General features: G+C 36.2%; 2 protein-coding genes across 2 annotated transcripts; both read left to right on the top strand.

The window, feature by feature from the left end:
- The first annotated feature begins 8,860 nt into the window (after nt 1-8,860).
- On the top strand, nt 8,861-10,684 carry LOC122004728 (probable indole-3-pyruvate monooxygenase YUCCA10). Its single transcript, XM_042559597.1, has 3 exons — nt 8,861-9,523; nt 9,853-10,209; nt 10,315-10,684. The coding sequence occupies exons 1-3, from the start codon at nt 8,900-8,902 to the stop codon at nt 10,486-10,488; spliced, it is 1,155 nt and encodes a 384-aa protein (XP_042415531.1). The 5' UTR covers nt 8,861-8,899; the 3' UTR covers nt 10,489-10,684.
- Nucleotides 10,685-10,984: 300 nt separating this feature from the next.
- On the top strand, nt 10,985-20,546 carry LOC121982471 (protein BONZAI 3-like). Its single transcript, XM_042535556.1, has 16 exons — nt 10,985-11,267; nt 13,856-13,903; nt 15,110-15,258; nt 15,333-15,381; nt 16,352-16,408; nt 16,672-16,848; nt 16,936-17,070; nt 17,178-17,239; nt 17,334-17,427; nt 17,511-17,625; nt 17,926-18,002; nt 18,108-18,245; nt 18,600-18,764; nt 18,844-18,957; nt 19,167-19,263; nt 20,296-20,546. The coding sequence occupies exons 1-16, from the start codon at nt 11,112-11,114 to the stop codon at nt 20,424-20,426; spliced, it is 1,764 nt and encodes a 587-aa protein (XP_042391490.1). The 5' UTR covers nt 10,985-11,111; the 3' UTR covers nt 20,427-20,546.
- Nucleotides 20,547-21,474: the final 928 nt, after the last annotated feature.

Below are 21,474 nucleotides of genomic sequence, written 5' to 3'. Positions count from 1 at the left end.
CTTCTGATTTTCTCCCCGGGAGAAGTTCAGAAACTCACAGAAAATTACAGAAAATTCTAAAAATTACGAAACTTTGAGGATACATTCCTCATATCATACACTATCATGGAAAAATAGTTTTAGATGAAAATAACTTCCATTTTCAAATCTTGATACAAAGTTCGAAAAGTTTTGAAATAGCTCAAAGTTTCAAAAACTTTGTATCACTTTGTTCAATGATGAATGCAATCACTAAGATGGCTTCATCAAGGTTTTCCAAATCAATTTTAAAATGATTTTAAACCTTTTAATTTAGGACCATAATCTTAGGGCTAGATGTACATGACTTGTACACAAGCTTTCCCTATGATCCTTAATTTCTTGAATTAGGGTCATCTAGGTACAAGGACTATGCACCTTGATCCTAACTCATGATCCTAATATCTCACACACATCTAAGGTGTATCAAACCACATTCAAGTCAATTTGATGTGAGACATGGATTAAGGTCAACTTAGGCTAAGTTCTCATGCATTTTCTAAACTACACTTTGATCTCAATATCAAAATGTGTTTTTATCCTTAAATCAATTTCATTGATTATTAATGCAAGAGATGATGACATGGCATAAAATGGTATCATAAATGAAAACATGTGCCAATGTCATGATGTCATGGCATAAAGTTTGAAACTTAAATAAACATGACATAAAAACTAGCCTAAGCATTATCATGACATTTCAAATGATAATAAAACTAAACATGATGCCATGACATGTGAGGGCAAACAATCATGGCAAGATTTAGCATAAATAAATATACCTAGATTACCTATCTAAGTATCCTTAACCACTTGGCTAACTTCAAATTTAATCCTAGATTGCCCCAAAATGCCAAAATCCTAATTTTGACACTTCTTGAACTCTAGATTAATTTATGTCATTTAAAGATCAAATTTATCCTCAAAACTTGACATGTTTCATTTTTCCTCGAGAGTTCTCTAGATTTTCCCAAATTGTGCCAATTGAGATTAAAAATGAAATTTTCAATCTTTTAGGCACATTTAACTCTTCAAAGGAGTAAATGATAATTCCATTTCATTTTCAAAAGTTCTCAAAACCTTGAAAATGCTCCTTGAGTGTCAATTTCCTCAAAGTTGGGTTAACTACTCTTCTAATCGGAGTTGACACTCTCTAACCCATCTATGGGGTAGAGAAGATGCTCCTAGGAACCCAATACCTATTAGACCTCATTGGGTTCACTAAATATTCACTAGGGATAACTTCCCTAGCAACCCTCCTAATGACCCTCTTAGGCTTTAAAGCCTTGGTCATTTGGGACTCATCAAGATCAACTCTAGGGGTGACTCCCCTTGTGACCTTGGTGGTGGTTTTCCTAGCCCTAGATTTTGTTCCATAATCGAATGGAACATTATGATAAGTGGGCTTGTCCACTTGGGACTTAGGTTTGTGACCCAAACCTTTCTTGTCCTTGGACATTGGTTTTTGACCCTTAAACCCTAGAGATGACTTCTCCAAGTTCTTAAGAGCCTTTTCCAAAGTATCAAGTCTTGACCTCAAGACTTGATTCTCCTTTTCTAATACCTCAAGTTTTAATTTGTCATTGTTCTTTGAGGCATTCCTAGGCATGTGTCTAGTTGATTTGGGATTCCTACCTAGGTTTTCCTTAGCCTTAGATGAGTTAATTCTAGGGTTGGCTTTCCTAGTGTTATCCTTATCTAGGCTCACATGTTTGGCACCTAAGCACATATATTGATTCCTATGATTATCATGCTTATCATTCTTGACAATTGCAATAAGACTACTAGCATGTCTCTTATTAGAAGTGCAAGAATGAACCTTAGAGGATACCTTAGGGTTTGCCTTCGCTCCCCCTTTACACGTGCTTGGTCTTTTGTCCTTGTGAGATTGCCTCCCCCTTGGACATTGACTCCTATAGTGTCCCCGTTGCTTGCATTGGAAGCACACCACGTGCTCCTTGCCCTTGCATTTTGGGACTCCGACTTCCTTGATCTTTGGCGCCGGTGGAGTCTTCTTAATCTTCTTTGGACATTTACTCTTGTAATGTCCAAATTCCCTACACTCAAAACACATTATATGCAATTTACTTGAACTTGAAGTGTTTGAGTTACCTAGGGTTGAGGATGGATGGATGCTCTCTTCTTCATCCCTCCCGGAGGTAGAAGCTTCTTCTTCGTGCTTCGATCTTGAAGAAGAACTCACCTCCTCTTCTTCTTTAGATGTTGAGTATCCCTCAACTTCTAATTCCTCACCTCCACGATGTGAGCTACTTGGCTCACTAGGCTCCTCTTCATGGCTTGAAGTGGGGCTCTCCTCATGGAGTTTGGCCAAGTTGTTCCACAACTCCTTGGCATTGTTATAACCGCCTACCTTACACAAGATATCACTAGGTAATGAAAATTCAAGGATTTTCGTTACCTCGTCGTTGATTGTGGATTGGTGGATTTGTTCTTTTGTCCACTCCTTCTTCTTGATAGGTTTTCCTTCCTCATCCATCGGAGGGGAAAACCCTTCTTGTACACAAAACCAATTTAACATATTAGTCCTAAGAAAATACATCATCCTTACCTTCCAATATGTGAAGTTGTCGTGAGACTCGTAGAAGGGTTGAATCGTAACATCTTCTCCATAGAGATCCATCTCTAGCCCGTGCTCCCCCGGGTGTTGATCCGTCGAAGAGCGGCCTCGCTCTGATACCACTTGTTGGGATCCTTCGTACGGCTAGAGAGGGGGGTGTGAATAGCCGACCCCAAATCTTTGCTCGTTTCTTTCTACAAATTAGGTTAGCAGCGGAAATAACAAAAGGAAACGAAAACAAAACAAACCAAACCTCAACTCGTCGATGTAACGAGGTTCGGAGATGAAACTCCTACTCCTCGGCGTGTCCGTAAGGTGGACGAAGCCTATCAATCCGTCGGTGGATGAGTCCCCGGAAAACCGGCTAATACAATATACTCCTTGTGGGTGGAGAAACCTCGCCACAATATTCTTGCAACAGCAAGAAAGGAATACAACAAGAAATACAAGAAGACAAGAACAATAAATGTAAAAACACAGGTTTTCTTGCCTCCTCGCCGACTGGATTCGTTGAAGCAGCAGCTCCTCAGAACACCTCCAACAGCAGGATATCCCAGTCGAGAAGCTCACGCGAAGCTTGTGAAGAAGAGCTCAATAAAGCTCAAGCACCAGAACAGCAGCTCTGTAGCAGAAGAGAAGAGGAAGAAGAAGTAGTGCAGCTACAGCTCTCGACCCCTTTATACCTGCGAAGAAGGCGAAGAAACTAGCCGTTGCGTCGCAACATCAGAACTCTGATCGGTCTGCGGACCGATCGGGCCTAAGCTGATCTTCACTGAGTCCCCGACATGTATCGGTCTCGCTATAGCTCGATCTGTGGACCGATCAGGACCTCCTGATCGGTCCATAGGCCGATCGAGCCTCTCACGCCGATCTAGGATCGGTGCCGCCGATCGATCGAGCCATGGGTGGATCGGTCGCAGACCGATCCACGGCTTTCTTCTCGCAAGTTGCGTTGCCTCTGATCGGTCTCGGACCGATCGATTCAATCGATGAGCCATCGATTGATTCGATCGGTCACGGACCGATCGAGCAACGCAATATCACCGGATCGGTCACCAGTCCGATCCAACTCCTAGGTTTAGAGTGCCCTCTCTAACCTAGTTCGGAGAACGAGCTACCGAGCCCTCTCCGACTCCATATGCCAAGCTTCACTCACTTGGACTTCTCAACACCAGATGTCCGATCACCCTTGATCCATCTGGATTTTCCCTTGCCCGGCTTTACTCACCAGGACTTTCCACCTGGCTTCACTCACCAGGATTTCCACACTGCCTAACATCCCAGTTAGGACTTTCCCACTGCCTGGCTTCACTCACCAGGACTTTCCAACTGCCTAACATCCCAGTTAGGACTTTCCCACTGCCTGGCTTCACTCACCAGGACTTTCCCCGTGCCAAGTCTCCATACTTGGACTTTTCCAGTGCCAAGTCTCCATACTTGGACTTTTCGCGTGCCAAGCTCCCTGCTTGGACTTTTCCGTGCCAAGTCTCCATACTTGGACTTTTCGCGTTGCACCGACAATCTTCCCAAGTCAAACATCAAAATACAACTCGAGTCACGTCAACTCGAGTCGGGTCAACCAGGTCAACCTTGACCTAAGGTTGCACCAACAAATACAACGTCTGAAATTATTTGACTTCAATCACTTCTCTCTGAACTTCATCTTGCATCAAATATTGCACCAAAAATTTGGTGCGACAATATTGGAGCAACATATCTCATAGCTAATCCAATCTTTCATGCTCGTACAAAACATGTGGAGATTGATTTTCATTTTGTTCGTGAACGTATGACAACTCAACAATTATCCGTCTCTTATATCTCTGCTGAGGATCAAATTGTTGATATCTTTACTAAGCCATTATCCAGACAACTTTTCAACAAGTTAGCAAGCAAACTCAACGTCAAAGATCTCCCGTTAAGTTTGTCGGGGGGTAAAGAGATAAAAGAGAATTACCAGAATTGACCGGATCAAATCATTAAATCAAATTAAATTAGTTTTAGAATTATTCTAATAATTCTGTTATAATTATTAGAATAATTCTCAGAATAATTTTTAGAATTATTCTGTTATTTATTAATTGGTTAATTGACCGAGTACTTATTTAAATCCTATATATTGTATTGTCTTGAGGGCAAATATCAACAAATAATAAGATTAATTATTACTCTCCTATTTTATTTTCTTTCTATTCTTCTTTTGACAGGGTGCACCTTTATAAGAAGACTAAGGAAGACGAAGGAGAAATGACACTCTTTCGTCTTCTTGCCGTTTGCAGCAAAGAGAGAAACGAAGCTGAAACCATGCCCCTTCGTCTCCTGTAACGTCCAACAGGGCCAATGCCGAGGACCCCTTCCCTGGCTCGGCACTGACGTAGTTTGTGTTGCAGGTCCGAGCGGAGTCCAGAGGAGGTCAGCGTGAGCGCCACATCCCCAGCTTTCCGTCTTTTCGACTTTCGGACAGGATCATTATTATTATTATTCATTTTAGTTCTAATGGATTGTTATGCTTTTTGTGATGTGTTGTACATTTATTATGTGTTATGAGTTTGCTATGTTGTAATTGTTGATATATAATGAGTTTGTTGTAAATTTTGTTATTATATATTATGAGTTTATTGTGAAAATCATCACTTGTGATTGTTATAGTGAATTAGATTTATATATAGACAGAGAAAATAGGAAAAACGAAGAGATCATGTATCAATGTAGCAAAATTTAGCAATAGAAATTTATTAACCCGCCGCTAATTGCTAAACGTCGATGCTCTCTTCGATATACAGGATTAGTAAATATCTATCGTTATTTTTAGCGACGGAAATTAAAATATCCGTCGCTAATGCTTCAATAAAAATTTCACTCCGTTCAACTAGCAATGCCGAAAATTAAAATATCCATCATTAAAAGTAGCAACAGATATATAAATACCTGTTGCTACAATGTCAATGACTGATATCGGGATACATTGTATTGCTATTCCGTCGGAATGTTTCTAGTAACATAAATACGAGAGAATATGTTCGTCGCTATTTGGTATATTTTTTATTGTTTATTACGTTGGCTCTTGTTTAATTGGGAAGTTGCCAACCAAACTACGCCATGATTAAATTTATGATATTGACAGAACAAGAGCATTTAAAAGAGGAGATTTATAATTTCAAAATGGAAATATTTGTTTGTATTCATCGCCTGTGATATTTATACGATCACAGATTAATGATACAAGATATTTTAGGATTTATTTATATTTTTAGTCGGGATCATGGTTTAGTTGCAAATTGTTGAATATTTTAAAACATTCGGTTAAAATCAAACCAAATTTATTAAAACTAAATTTATTAAATTTTTTTCCAACCACTGAATCGATTTATTTTTACTATATTAAAATTGAACCATCTAAATAAAAAAATAGTTAATTTGGTCGTAATCAAATTAATTATTTTTTAAAAAAAATATTAAGATTTGTTAATGAAAACTTAATTTGTTTAATAAAAAACTAAAAAATTTAATATCTTCTATTATTTAATTAAAAAAAAATAATTAATTGATTTTTAAAATTTATAATTGAAACTGAAACCGATTTAATTGTAATAATTGATACTTAAAAAAAATCTGATTATTTGAATAAATCAAATTGAATTTTGATTTGGTAGAATATTTCGATTGAACTGAAATTTTAAAATTAGTTTTTGAATGGTTGAAATATACCATTTTAAATAGTATTCTAGATAGCAAAGTAAAACGATATTTTTAAAGACTACAATAAAAAAAAAAATAAGGTTGTAGCATCTTAACATCGGTGATGGCATGATGAGAAACACCAGAAGTAGTAATCATGATCCGAGCCTGTGCACTAATCAAAGTGAAGTGGTAGTGTTGCCTTCATGATCACTAAACCTGAAAAAAAAGTAGAATAAAAAAAACCCACAGCATTGGCACTCAATCAGGTTTCGATTTTAATTTGACCAAATGGCATGAAAGTTCATGATGAACAAGTGGAAAAGAAATCATTTTTTTTTAAAAAAAACATCGTATATATAATTATGTACTGCTAATGCAAATGAAGCATTTGGATTTGATTAGTCGGGATTCATAGGGTCCACATGCCCGTGAACTCATTCGAAATTAAATTCACTTTAGAATATGCCCACATCATGTGACTAAAATGGCTATCGTGAGTTGTTATTAGATGAGATTAATTTAGAACAAGATGCAAATTCCATGATGCAAAGTCAGTTATGCAATTTTGATGGGAACGACAACAAGCTTTTATGCTAATATGAGTCATTTCAATATGCTTAAAAGTAGTCAATAATACACTGGATTCTAATTCCATGATGCATTGTTTCCATAATGTTGGTTGTCTTAAAGTTTTTAAGAATTTTTCAGATCAAAATTAGCTGGTGATCTGACCCAGTTTTGAAACACTGATTCAGCATTTTTACACAAGTTTTGACTAATGGTCTTCTAAGAATGCCAATGATGTTGTTATGAACACAACAATTCAAGCTTTTGTTGTCATAATTCATTGTCAGTTTAAGATGAAAAATGCAAAAAAGCTGCAGGGGCACTAGATGAACTTTTGACCAAAGGAAATACACTGACAAGTTCTTCCTGTCTTTTCAGCCTAGAAATTTCCATCTCTTAGGTAATAAAAGCTGGAGTCACAACAGGCTTGCCAGAAGGATATGAAAGTTGGCCTTATAGTCTAGTTTCAGTTCAAGATTGTTGAGCTTCAACTTGAAGGGCTGAGAAGAACAACTCCTTGAGATTGTTGCCTGCAACTAATTGGTTCTAATTCTGGAGAAGGCAGAGGACTGAGAAGTGCAACTCTCAACTTGTTTTCTTGAATACATCTAGCGTTTCCTCTTAGATAACTGTTAAACAAATGAGAGGAAAATCACAGCACTTAGACATTGAATATCCAATTAGGCAAGACCACAATGCATCACATACTTACAAAACTATGAAGTCTTCATCCTTAGTGCCATATGTTAACTAAACAAGATTGAATAACCAAGTAACTAACTAAAATAGTACATATGTTAAAATGAAAAAATGACATGATTAATTAATCAACAATTAGTACTTCGAAATTGGTCGCTTAAGAAAACAATGATCTGGAGTAAGGAACAAAACACCTCTGTTAGACTGCACACACATATAATGTTTGATGCCTCTATTAACTTATTCAATTTAACCCTATGCAAACAGCTACTCCTATCAACCATTGATAATTACATTGGAACTAACAGAACTGAGTGACAATGAAAAATAGTTACACCAAGCTACAAATTATAGCTCATTGATCAATTTTCAGCAATTCTTTTGCATTAGTATCCTTGAGATATCAAGTCTACAATCATTTAAATTGTGCACAGAGCACAATAATGAGAGGAAAGTTAAAACATATTCTAGTAAGAAGGTACAAAAAGATGGGAAAACAGCAAAAGTGTTTGATAGGGGTTAATCTTTCAAAGATCCATGGTGGTCTTTGGCACATATGATGGATAACCCCATTAGGTCATCCTTTTGCCTCCGCTATTAGTAATAGCTGCTTTAGCAAGCCCATGGAGGTTGTGAGCAAAATAAAAAAGATTTAAAGATCAGCAAAATTCTACTTGAGAAGTGGTTTTAAATGTTTGGAGTACTAATAGTGAGCTTTACTACAAATGCTTTGACAAACCAAAAAAAACAGAAATATTACTATGAAGATGAAGGAGCAAGGATGCTTAATACAAAAAGAAAAACAACAAATATGTATGTGGCATCATCATACTTTACTTAAATATAATGGACTAGAAAAACTACGAGGGAAGGATGTACAATGTTTTATAAAAAATTAATTCCCCCAAGAAAAACTTTACTTTAGATTTTATTATTAATTCTTAGTCACCATTTGCCCCTACGAATTATAGTTGTGTAAAAAAAAATAATAAGTTAATGTTAAATAATTGCTTTATTTCCCCCAATTTTAAAATAATATATACTTAAAAAATTGTTAAACTTTATCATTTACCTAAATTTCTTACTTGTTGAGAGGGAAGATAAAGGGAAGAAATTAGTTGCTTTTCCCTTTTTTATTTATTTATTTTCATCCATCAAGAAATAAACTTTTATTTCTTTCTTTATAAGTATAATACTTCCTTCTTTATTTTTTTTTGGTTAAATACTTTCTTCCTTTAATCAGAGAGATAACAAAAGCGAACGGCATTCTTATTTCTATATAAACGATTCCCTCGGATGATTTCAATCTCCATTCTCAACTTTCCTAATTGCTGAAATCAGAGTGCGAGGCGATCAATGAGGGAGGAGGTAGTGTTGATCGTCGGGGCAGGGCAGTCCGGGCTGGCGACGGCGGCGTGCCTGACGGAGCTGTCGGTGCCGTGCCTCATCCTGGAGCGCGACGGCTGCATCGCCTCGTTGTGGCGGCAGCGATGCTACGATCGCGTCAAGCTCCATCTGGCCAAGGAGTACAGCCATCTCCCGCACTCGGCCCACCCGCCTGAGGCACCCACGTTCCTCCCCAAGAACGACTTCGTCCGCTACCTGGATGACTACGCGGAGCGGTTCCGGCTCCGCGTGGCACTGAGCCGCGAGGTGGTGTCAGCGGAGTACCACGAGGCGTCGGGGAGGTGGCTGGTGACGGCGAGGAACACAGAAGAGAACGGCAGCGGCGCTGAGGAGCTTTACGCCGCGCGGTACCTTGTGGTGGCGAGCGGGGAAAACGCCGATCCGGCGATGCCGGAGATCCCGGGTCTGGCGGAGTTCCGTGGGTCAGTGGTGCATTCGAGCCGATACCGGACGGGGAGGGACTACGAGGGGAAGGCCGTGCTCGTGGTGGGGGGCGGCAACTCCGGCATGGAGATAGCGCTCGACCTCGCCAACGGCGGGGTCCACACCACCTGCGTCGTCGTCAGGAGCCAGGTAACTTAATTATGACTCAATAATCATATTATTAATTTCATTCCATTTGGAAAGCAAGGAAATATACGCCAAAAAGGCATTTACCTTTTATTTGGACATCGATTATCAAAATCGACCATTCAAAATTATGAAATTCTTAACCCAATATTTAATTCTTAGATTGTGGAAAAAGTACATTTGTTCTTCATTTTACAAAATTTGTATTTATATAATTGATGGAAGAGATAAAACAACAAATAAATGGCTTTTGCAAAATCAAAAAAAAGTTAGATGGATCTTTTGCGATGAATTGTTTATTTAAATTTGGTGGTCTGTATTTGCTCATGCAGCTTCACATAGTACCGAGGGGGATATGGTTCGTTGCCATGCGTCTCATGAAATATTTGCCAATGTGGCTAGTCGACCACTTAATTCTCCTCGCATGTTATTTCATATACGGGAATCTCGCAAAGTATGGCCTACACAGACCGCCGATAGGACCCATGTACATGAAAAAGCACACCCCAATATACCCGGTCGTTGATGTTGGCACGGTAAGCAAAATTAAATCAGGAGCCGTTCAGGTCGTTCCGTCGATAAAGAGCATCGACGGCCACAACGTCACATTCACAGACGGAAAGATTCAGAACTTCGACGCTGTCATCCTCGCAACAGGCTACAGGAGCTCCGTCAAGAAATGGCTTAAGGTAACCTCAAACTTTTCTGTAGATTCAAGTGAAAGTCATGTTCCTTCGAAGGCATGCAGTGCTTTTCATAAAATTTAATAATATATATGTATTTTTTTTTGACAGGGTGATGATTTCCTGATAGGAGAAGACGGAATGTCGAAGCAGAAATACCCTAACCACTGGAAAGGGAAGAATAAGCTTTACTGCGCCGGACTTGTGAGAATGGGAATTCTAGGCTCCGGAGAGGATGCTCAAAAGATTGCTAAGGATATTGCTGGTGACTATCGCAACATTTAGTAGCGTTTCTCCATCTGTTCCGAATATAAAATATGCATGCACGAGGATTATTATGTGACAAGAAGAATTGGGGTCCTTTTCTACACTTTATATTATTGGTTTTAGACAGTGAATAAACCATTGAAATGTGTATTCAGTGACAATTGTTCGTTCAGTTATTCCTGGGATAGCAAAAAAGGGCAAATATTTACTTATTATTTACGCCATCGTTACTTATTCCTTTCCCCTTTGGAGACCATAACAATAAGTCGAATTGCATAAATATAGAAAAGAATAATAAATAATAATTATTTTTTTTAATTTATTTACACACGTCAAGATAATATATTAGGAAAAATATGATGATGATAATAAATACAATTCATTGCACCAATTCAGATATAATAAATCATCATAAATTGATTTTATTTAACTGCTATATTTAACGTGATTAGATATCATTCCACTTATTATAATATTTCACGAGGTTTTTGCCTAAATATATAATTTCACGTCGCCTCCGCTTCCCACGATTGCAAAAATAGCCATAAAACATTTCGAAAGGAAGGTTAGGATTGAGGCGAAGGACGAGGCGCGGGGGAGAGAGAGAGAGAGAGGCGAAACGGGAACCGGCCGATCGATCTATGGGCGGGTGCTTCTCTGATGTGAAGGGAGGGCAACAGGCGATCGGCGCCGCGGGCCCCACCGCCTCCGTTGGGTCGGCGCGGCAGGAGGTCAACGATGCGGTCGGCTACCTCTTCCACTCCCGCGGTCTTCGTGGTCTCTGCACCTCGCTCGAGGTGAGAACCCGTCAACCCTAATCGTCGATTCGCATTATCATGATTCCTCCTGTGCCGTCTTTTCCGCCCGCGTTGGGTCGGTCGCAATGTTTTACTTTTTACCTGTGGGACTGGAGCCTTCATCCGTTATTGAAGCAATTTTGTCTTTTTGTTTCTGGACGCTGTGATTTTTGCTGGAAGAACTTTGTACGGTGCGAACAGTTTGGTCGCCCAAATATGACACGGATAATGCCCCTTTAAAATTATCGACACAATCCAAATACCCTTCAGAATTGACCCACCCCTGTAGAATAATTATCACCAATGACTCTATTGTTAGTCATTGAGATATCCCTTTGGGTTTAGTGGACAATCTTTGGTGCTTTCATCGTTGACATAATTTTGTCAAGTCATCTCTATTGATGCGGATAGATCATTTCAGCTCTTTGGATAATAAATTTTAAGGTAGTGGTGGGGATTAAATATTCTCTCTTTAAAACTTGTCACCATTGTTCTTCTCTCTTTCTTTGTTATGGTTCTTATTCTTGCCAAAATAACACATCTCCCTCCTCATCCAAAGAGACAATTCAGTAATTCATGATAAAATAATGATTTTTGTAAAGAAAGAAGAATTTTAAACTCTACGAGGTAGTTGGACCCCTTCTTGAAATAATGTAATAAAAGAAATATACTTCTTCCAAAATGCATAAATAGTATGACTCTTTATGTGTTTCTGGTATATCCTCATTCAAATGAACAAGTGGAAAATTTGAAGCATAAAGTTTTTGATTTACAAAAAACTTTAAAAAAAAATTGAGTTATCATCCTGAGTTGTGTAGGCCAATTCATTCTTCATATAATGAAGAAGAGTCAAGTTTTTGTTAGTTGAACAACTGCTGGAAGTAAAATAATTGACGAACCTTGTTGCATTTCCAATAACCACATCCCATATTCTTCACATATGAGATATGACGCGATGCAATTCTTCAACATGACCATTGAGATTCATGGTAGCATGGGATTTTGGAAGAAAACCATCAAGTTTCTGCACCATGCAATATTAATTTGCTTATTTACATGAGAAGATGCCAGTTGAAACTTTGATCATCTTTTTTGTTAGCCCAAAATTACTAGGACCTTCTTTGTTGTTAGCTATGAAAAATTGAAAAATCATACCATGAATGCAAATTTTCAGAGGTTTTTCCTGATTATCTTATAGGATATAAACGTGAAGTGTCAATATGAGTTCTGAAACAGTTATTTTATTAGTATATTTGTAATCATAATATATTAGTTAGTGTTGTAAATAGCGGTAGACGGTGCGGTCAGTAACCGCTTACTGCCTCAGCAGCCTAGGCGGTTGAATTTTTTTTAATTATTTTTATACATAATTAGATAATACATTAACTAAAGGATAAAATATTAAAGAAAGGATCAATTTTTTTAAAAGCAAATTACTATAAAATATATTAACTAAAAATAAAAAAATAATCTAAATATTTTTTTAAAATAAACAATAATAATTTTTTAAATATATTAAATTAATAGGATAATTTTATTGGGTAAGCCTATTTAAATTATCTCAATCATGATTAAAATTATTAATCTAAAGTTTTGATTAAATCCTAAGTTAAAAAAAAAACTTATTCTATTCGGCGATTGGCTTCAGTGTTTTGTCGTCGGATGCATCGTCGGACGTGGCGTGTCTAAACGCGTCACCTAAGCCTGCGACGAGTCCGGCCACGTCACCTAAGCCCGGCGATGAGTCTAGACTTGTCGTGCCCGGCTATGAGTCTAGACTTGTCGTGCCCGGCTATGAGTCCAGACTAGTGGTGCATGCCCAGACACGTCATCCGAGACCAATGACGCGTCCACATGCATCGCCCAAGCCCGGCAATGAATCCAGACACATCACTCGACTCCGAATCGGAAATGCATTACCACCGCTTAAACACAAGGCGGTGCAGTTCGCGGTTGAGGTCCACCTCCCGCCTAGGCGGCTGCCTCAACCACCATTTAGAACACTGATATTAGTACAAGCAAAGCCAACTTTTTTTTAATATGGTGTTTTAATATTTAATTTAAGTTTTATGGTGTTGTAAGGACATTACCAATGTTAGAAAGATTTGTACTCTCAGAGTGGTACCTGTTGTGCTTTTTTCCTTTATCAATTAATAGTTCTGATATTGGATGAGTTTTTTTATACTACCTCTGTAATCATGCTAGTTTGTGACCAACTCTTTCTATCTCAGTTTGTTCAAAATAAATTCTGTAACACTAATTTAAACTTAAACTATATGCTGAAAAGGTAGAGAAAATTGGAGCTTCTATGGTGGGTGCACATTGAATCAACAACCATTTGATCAATATGGTTGATAGCTCGTGCAAAATTTTTCACTCATTATTTTTATAATTTCAAGATAATTCATGCTTGCTTGTCCTGCTCATTTCTCTAAGAATTCTGTGTCAAATATATAAATTAAAGTTGTTTATGTTTTTCTGCTTCTTTTCCGATCTTTGGCAATACCATGTTAATTATGATAATCTAAAGTTTTTTATTATTATTTTATTCTTCAATTTTATTCTTCTAAGAAGCTCTTTGTTTCCAGCTATCACTCTCTGCCTCTAGACTACAGAACCATGATATTATGTCAAAGGTATATCCTGATACTTTAACTAGTGTATTGCTGCTAGCATCAGTTTCTAATCACTCTTTGTTCATTAAAATATATTTCTTTGTCAGTCCTGTGCTTACTTTATCTATTGATCTAACATTTTCTATTCATTGTTGTTTATGGTTGGATTTTTATTTCTACTAAATTGGATTTTATTTTATTTTTTTTTAATCTACAAATTTGCAAAAAAGGGGAATCTTCACAAACCACCCAAGAATTTTCAATTGAACTTATTTGTCAATTTTAGTGAAATTACATTCACATCATAGATGACACCATAGATAATGGTACAAGTGATGCAAACCAAAATCCAACAAAATTCATACCAAGCTTTAATACCAAATTGTTATAGCATCAAAGGATAACTATCTCGTATAGAGAGCAATACTTACAAGGTTTGTATTAAAATTGAAAAATATTTTACATGAGTGTTTGGGAGTCCTTTAGAACAAAAAAATATTTTTCTAAAAAATAATCTATATCCTATTTACTTGGTAAATGGATGACCAACTCCTAAAATAAATTATCTTAGAAAAAATTTAGCTCCCTCCTTTTTATTTGACTACAAATTAAAAGCTCCTAAAAATTTTAATTTAAAATTTCTAGTTTTATCTCTATCTTAATCCTAATTTTATACCGTATCATTCTGCTCCACCAAGGAAAACCTGACTCCAGTGAGATGTTAGCATCTTTCTTTGATTATCATTTCCAAGTGTATGACACGATTGTTTCACTTGCTTTGTTAAACATTTCTTCTTCAGTTGCTCTTTAATTGTCATTGTACCAACATTTTGTCTGCCTCTTCATCAAGGTCTTAATCAGTTTTGTTTTACTTTTTAAATATAACAAATTGGGAATAGATCAATGCTGAGAGAGGTGTAGTAGTTATGATATCTCATATCAGGTATTATGTTATTAGATGATATGCTAGATTCTTTTGTATATTCCTATATCCAGAAGTTCTTCTTTTGAACCAATACAGTAGTCTTATCCATTTAAGTTAAATGAATTGAAGAACTGAACTAAAAATTTGGGACTTGCATTTGTAATTAATGTTAGTTTCTCCTAGTTACATCTTCAGTTTTTTAAAACATTACAACCTAAAATGTTGAATTTTTTAACATAATTTTAGTTCTGTATCACAATTTCTTATTGTCTATTTGTGATTTGATTTCAATTTACTCTCAGAGCGATCCACTAGCTGTTCTTTATCTGAAAAGACGAGATGGTATCCTTGAAGAACTTGGGCGCACAGAAGTCATAATGAACAATCTCAATCCTTCTTGGATTACTAAATTTACCATTAATTATCAGTTTGAAATTGTTCAACACTTGGTGTAAGCTTCTTAGCCTATTTCCAGATATTTTTCAATTCACTATTTTTTTTCCTCTTAACTGCATTACATGGCAGGATACGAGTCTATGATGTGGACACCAAATATTTCAATATACCTGTTAAGGTAACTACTTTTTAGTAAATTTTGGTTCTACTTTGGAAAATTGTACTGTTTGGGTGATACCTATAGAGTTGTATCTCTGGTTACTCTTGTGATTATTTTGTTTGGTTCATGATTTTCCAGTGTCTTAACTTCATGAAGTTGGTTAATTTTCTTGTCATCCTTGAGAAGATCTTTTGATGTTTCTGATTTTTCTTTTGTATATGTTACCTTGATGATCATGTTAGATTATTGTCTGTTCTTATGTCCTTTGAATTCTGAGTGGAGTTTTCTTCATATAGATTTTTGTTTTTATTTTGTTTTAAAAAAATTTACTATATTAATCATTACTCCTTTTTCCTATGTTAATTACATTAGTCAAATATTTCTGTATTTCTTCCTATTATTTGCCCTTATGGAACATGTATGATAATTGATAATCAATAGTCAAAGCCTGGCTAAAGGAAAATATAGACCTAGCAGGAAGGTACTATACTTTCAGTTAATTGTTATATCTATTTGAAGTGGTGGTTGTTTCTCTAATATATGACTTTGTTGTGTGGCATCTTCAATCAAAAATCATTTTGCCATTTAGTATAGTGTATGTATGAATGTTAAGGATTACTTTACTTGCACCTATTAAATGTTTCCTCATGCCTGTATGTATGAACCAACTCTACCTTTTTAACTTGCCTGGCTCTGATATGTCTCCATTGCTATTGCTACATGGTACTGAGACGTAAACATAGTTATTTGGTGTAAAGCTGATTATGACAATCTGTTAATTATTCAAATAAGTTCCCAACTTCTAGAAAATGCGATTTCGAATCTAAACTTATTCAATTTTGTGCATTGTTTATCTGGATTCTAGTAGTCAACTTAGTTCACCTTTCTTCTCAAGTATCAATTCCTTTTAGTTAAGACACAATTTCTTCTTATTGAACTTGAAACAACTTTTATTGATTGAATCTATTTGCTATTGAACTTTTTGCAGACTATCAATTTGAATGAGCAAGATTATCTTGGAGAAGCTTCTTTTGCCATGTCTGAGGTAAAATCTTTCTATTCTTGGTGTGACATTTTGAAATGGTTTTCGATGATTTTATTTCTTTTGATAGCAAGCTGTTTTTCACATTCTCTGTATATATATATATATATATATATATATATATATATATATATATATATATATATATATATATATATATATATATATATAATTGTGTGCTATTGTGTCTGCATGCATGTGTGTTTTTAATCTGTAAGTTCCAACAGCATCTGGAAGGAGTATTCATAATTTAATTTAATTGGCAGCTAGTGACCAAGCCCAACAGAAGTTTGACTTTAAATCTCCAACAGAAAAATGGGCATCCCAATGCACATTCAGGAACCATAACAATTCATGCCGAGGAGCCAGTTGCTTCTAGGACTGCTTTTGAGATAACATTCCGCTGTTCAAAGTTGGAAAATAAGGATGTTTTCTCCAAAAGTGTACATACGTGAAGGCTTTGGACCACTCCTTTGATTATGTTGATTCTAATCCTCACTTTTACTAACTATTCAATCTTCATATTACAGGATCCATTTTTAATAATATCAAAATTTGTGGAGAGTGGTATCTCTATCCCTATATGGAAATCTGAAGTTATCAACAATGACCTAAACCCCGTCTGGAAACCTGTAACTTTATCGATGCAACAATTTCTCAGCAAGGCATACTTCCAAATTTGTTTTACAAAATTCAAAAATTAAATTAGCTATTTTTGTTTCTTTTCCCAATCATATAACCTGACATATGTTGGATACATTGTCTTCTGTAGGAGAATCCCCTAATCATTGAGTGTTTTGATTTCAATGACAGTGGCAAGCATGATCAACTAGGGTAACCAAAATCTTGCAACTAATTTCAGCTGTTCTATTGTTTCTATGTGCCTTCACATTCTTACTTGTTTTCATAATATTGACACTTCTAACAGCTTGCTTCAGACTAGTGTGGCAGATCTTGAGAAGCTTGCCAGAGAAAATTGCGGTGCAAATTTGTATGTCCAATCTCGTTCTGGTGCTAAGAAGGTGAACCTTGCATGTTTTTTCTATCTATACTTTACTAGGATATGTGCTTCTTACTCATCATTACTTTTTTTCCTTTGATTTAGATCCTCAAGGGGCAGCTGCACGTGGATAATTTCATTGAAAAAACTCAATATAGTTTCTTGGATTATATATCCAATGGATTTGAGCTTAATTTTATGGTTGCCATTGATTTTACAGGTGTGCAAACTTTCTCATTTTGCCTAATAATTTACTTGTGAAATTAGAATTATAATACTGCAAGCTTGCAATTTGATGACTAAGTTTTTATGTCATATATATAACTATCTGCTTGCAATAACTAAGCTCAGCATACCATGCATTGGCTAAAGCTTTGTGCCCTTGGGTGACTTTGTTTTTTTTTTGTAATTTAGAAGCATTAACATGTTTTCCCCTAAAAAAGAAGATTGCATACTGTTCTCAGATGTATACTAACATGTTTTTGTTTCTAACAAAATGTATTTATATCTGTTTGTCTAGCTTCAAATGGAGATCCAAGGCTTCCTGCTTCCTTGCATTTTATTGATCCTTCTGGGCGATTAAATTCCTATCAGCAAGTAATAGTTTTTTTGTCTTTCATCATAAAGATTATGGCAAATTCAATCATTATATACTGTTGATAGCTAAATTTTCTGTGTTCAATTAACTTGATTATGCTTCAGGCAATAGTAGGAGTTGGGGAGGTTCTGCAGTTCTATGATTCTGATAAACATTTTCCTGCTTGGGGTTTTGGAGGGAGGGTATCATATGGATCAGTTTCTCATTGTTTCAACCTAAAGGGGAGCCCCGAGGAGAGTGAGGTGAGGGTGTGATTCATTCTCTCAAATGTTCTTTTTTGTTATTTAAGCTAACTCTCTAACAAATCGTCATTAACTATTTGTTACAGTGTCAAATACATATATATTTCATAGGCATTGAAATTGGCTTATTTTGATCCTATAATGAAAAGTAGGACGATGGCTCATATCATCCATTACCCAGATTGAATACAACTTGGTACTTTAATATCAATATTGATTAAAAAAAGGAACAACCGGTGTACGAAGCTCCCGCCAATGCGGGTCCCGGGGAAGAGTCTATTGTAGGCAACATTACCCTATGTTACAAGAGGTTGTTATTATTATTTTTCTTAGAGGTTGTACTTTTTTTTTCAGGTTTCAGGTGTTGAAGGTATTATGGCAGCATATGCAATGGCTCTGCATAATGTTACTCTTGCTGGCCCAACTTTGTTTGGCCCAGTGATCTATAGGGCTGCAGAAATTGCTGGTCAATCTCTTTTGACTAGTCGAAACAAGTACTACGTATTACTTATCATCACGGTAACTGTACCTGTTATACCATGTCATTCTATTAGTTAGCACTTCTCATTCGTTTTGTTGAACTTTTATTTCTTCATAGGATGGGGTTATTACAGATTTGCAGGAGACCATCAATGCAATTGTAAAAGCTTCTGATTTGCCCTTGTCAATTCTCATTGTTGGAGTAGGAGGTGCTGACTACAAAGAAATGAATGTAAGCAAGCTACAATCACATTCATACTTATATTATTTATTGGTTCATGTACACCATACAACTATCATGTTTCTTCACGGAACTAAATGCTGCTATACCTGCTACTTGGTGCTTGTGCTCTAATCTAAAATGTCTCCGGGTTTTCTCATGTAATCTAATTCTGGTATCTAACACAATACCATATGAAATCTTTTCTGAGTTTTGAGTAGATTCTGGATGCTGATGATGGAAAAAGATTAGAAAGTTCCACAGGCAGAATAGCTACTCGGGACATTGTACAATTTGTTCCTATGCGAGATTTGCAGGGTAAGTATTATGTCTTTGTTTTCTAAATGGATATATGCTGCTGAATTAAAGTTCTACTGTTCTGCGAGTTAAATCACTTTATTTATTACTTTCAGAATTTCAAACTTATACTTTGTGCAAATTTCTATTAAGGAGATAGTTTCATTTGTCATGAGTGATAAGGTGGAGATTCATTTCATTGGTTTTAGTTAAATTGGCAAAACTCAATTGAAGAAAAATAAAATTTAAGAAGCAATATTATAAAGATACGAGCTTCATAAAATTTTATACAAAATTTGATTGAAAGATAGACTACAGAGGGAATTTATAAGGATGCTCATTTGCAGTTTTGATTGTAATGGAGCAGATGAATGAAAAGAGGGATTTCATGTAAACTTATAACCATTTTTAAGTCGTGTCTCAAATTGTCTCCTTTTGACTCTCTATTTGTTTCGTATGTTATAATGATATATGAATATGCTAATGACCGTTGAAAACAACTTACAATGAGTATCAAGCCTCAAGAACACCCATGTTCGATCATTATGGTGTTAGGTTTTCCACCTTGCCCTCTCTTGTCCCTCTTTCATCATTTTAGTCAAAAAATCTTAGGCTGTCAATTTGTGATATATCATCCATGGCCAACACTTGAATCTGATTGGTTTATTGATTTCCAGATAAATTTTAAACATAGCTCAATTATTTAAACATTATATTGGGTTTTAGCATTTTTCTTACACATTGGACATTTTTTAATTGGTTAATACTGTAACGTATGTATTATGCCAACTATGTTCAGGCATGCTATGTTTTTTACTTCTTAAAAAGTTGAATGAACACCTAGTGGGATAAGGTTTTGTAGTTGTTAAAAAAAATTTAATGAACACTAATGTACCAAAGGACTTTGTATTTTTCAAATTTCCTAGCTGTAAATTCTAATGGTGTCACCACCTTTAGCATTCAACCTTGAAAATGAAGTTGTTATCCAGCAAATTAGTATTTCCTTGATAAGTTCAAATGTTTGCTCATATACGTGATATTTGTGATTCTCAGGGAATCAGGTTTCGGTGGCTCAATCTCTGTTGGAAGAGTTGCCCGGACAATTTCTATCATACATGAGGAGCAGGGATATTAAACCTAATTTTGCTTACACTGCAGAAGCTCCTGTGTCTATGCTCTCCTAATGCCGTCATGTTCTTCACATTCTTTCGTTGCATACGTCTTGTACAGCGTTGTTATACAGGATTTGCTGTTAGGCTGAATTGGGTCAATGTTGTGTATGAAATCGCTCTGTTTAGTGGTGATGTCTACTGATCTAACCTTTTTCTTTCCTCGGGGGAGGCGAATTGAATTTTCACTGAAAAAACAAAGATCGTATAGCTGGCATAGATTCAGCTTCGGCCTATTGCTTTCATTTCAGGGGAAAACAATGTTGAAAGTGGATTGAAGTCAATTTTGGAGTGGGTGAGGCTTAGCCTTTTCTTGTTGCGTTTGAATTGGACGAACCGGATTGAAATTGGGGGGAAATCAACATAATTTACTTCGAATCTGATTTATTTCGGATTGGACCGAAACCATTTTTCTTCTTTTTTTAAAAACAAAAAACAAACGCAGATTTAACCTGTGAGGCATCAGTAAGCGAACATCGAGGTTTATTCGATGGCTCGTAGAGGATCATTCTATCTTGTTGTCTTTCGAATCCTTGTCTTCTAGCGATCGAATCAAATGTTTGATCCTGTTGATAGAACCATTAAGCATGCTGAGGCTTTAAGGCCCGGGACAAAGGAGAGTACAGGATCTTCAGTGCTGACAAGTTCGGGATAAAAGCAATTGATAGCCGAACTAACTTGCAAGATTCTTGGATTGAGAAACCTTTTTGTATTCTGTGCGCAGAGCAGTGGTATAAGGAGATGTTTCACGATCAGTTTTGTATTCTTGTTACTCTCATGTGTTGATTTGGACACGTGACTTGTTTTTGGTCTTTGCCAATTCTCGTTAGAGGGAATTGCTTATTGATTAAGACTTTTGTTTTTATACGTGAAACAAATTAAACTGACTGCAATTTTTTGAAATATATGGTTTTGTTGGAGTTGAAGACAAGCTGTAGCACAAACAATAAAATTGTTACCGTGTAATTTTATCATTACAAATTCGAATTATAAAAACAACCTTTTATAGGATAAGATACCTAAAAAATGACGAATCAAATTGTTGTAAATCTCCTTTATTGGG

This window comes from Zingiber officinale, chromosome 1B (assembly GCF_018446385.1).
Source record: "Zingiber officinale cultivar Zhangliang chromosome 1B, Zo_v1.1, whole genome shotgun sequence".
In the NCBI taxonomy this organism is placed as follows: domain Eukaryota; kingdom Viridiplantae; phylum Streptophyta; class Magnoliopsida; order Zingiberales; family Zingiberaceae; genus Zingiber; species Zingiber officinale.
The sequence above is the reverse complement of the archived record's forward strand: the minus strand, read 5'-3'. Positions and strand labels throughout refer to the sequence as shown.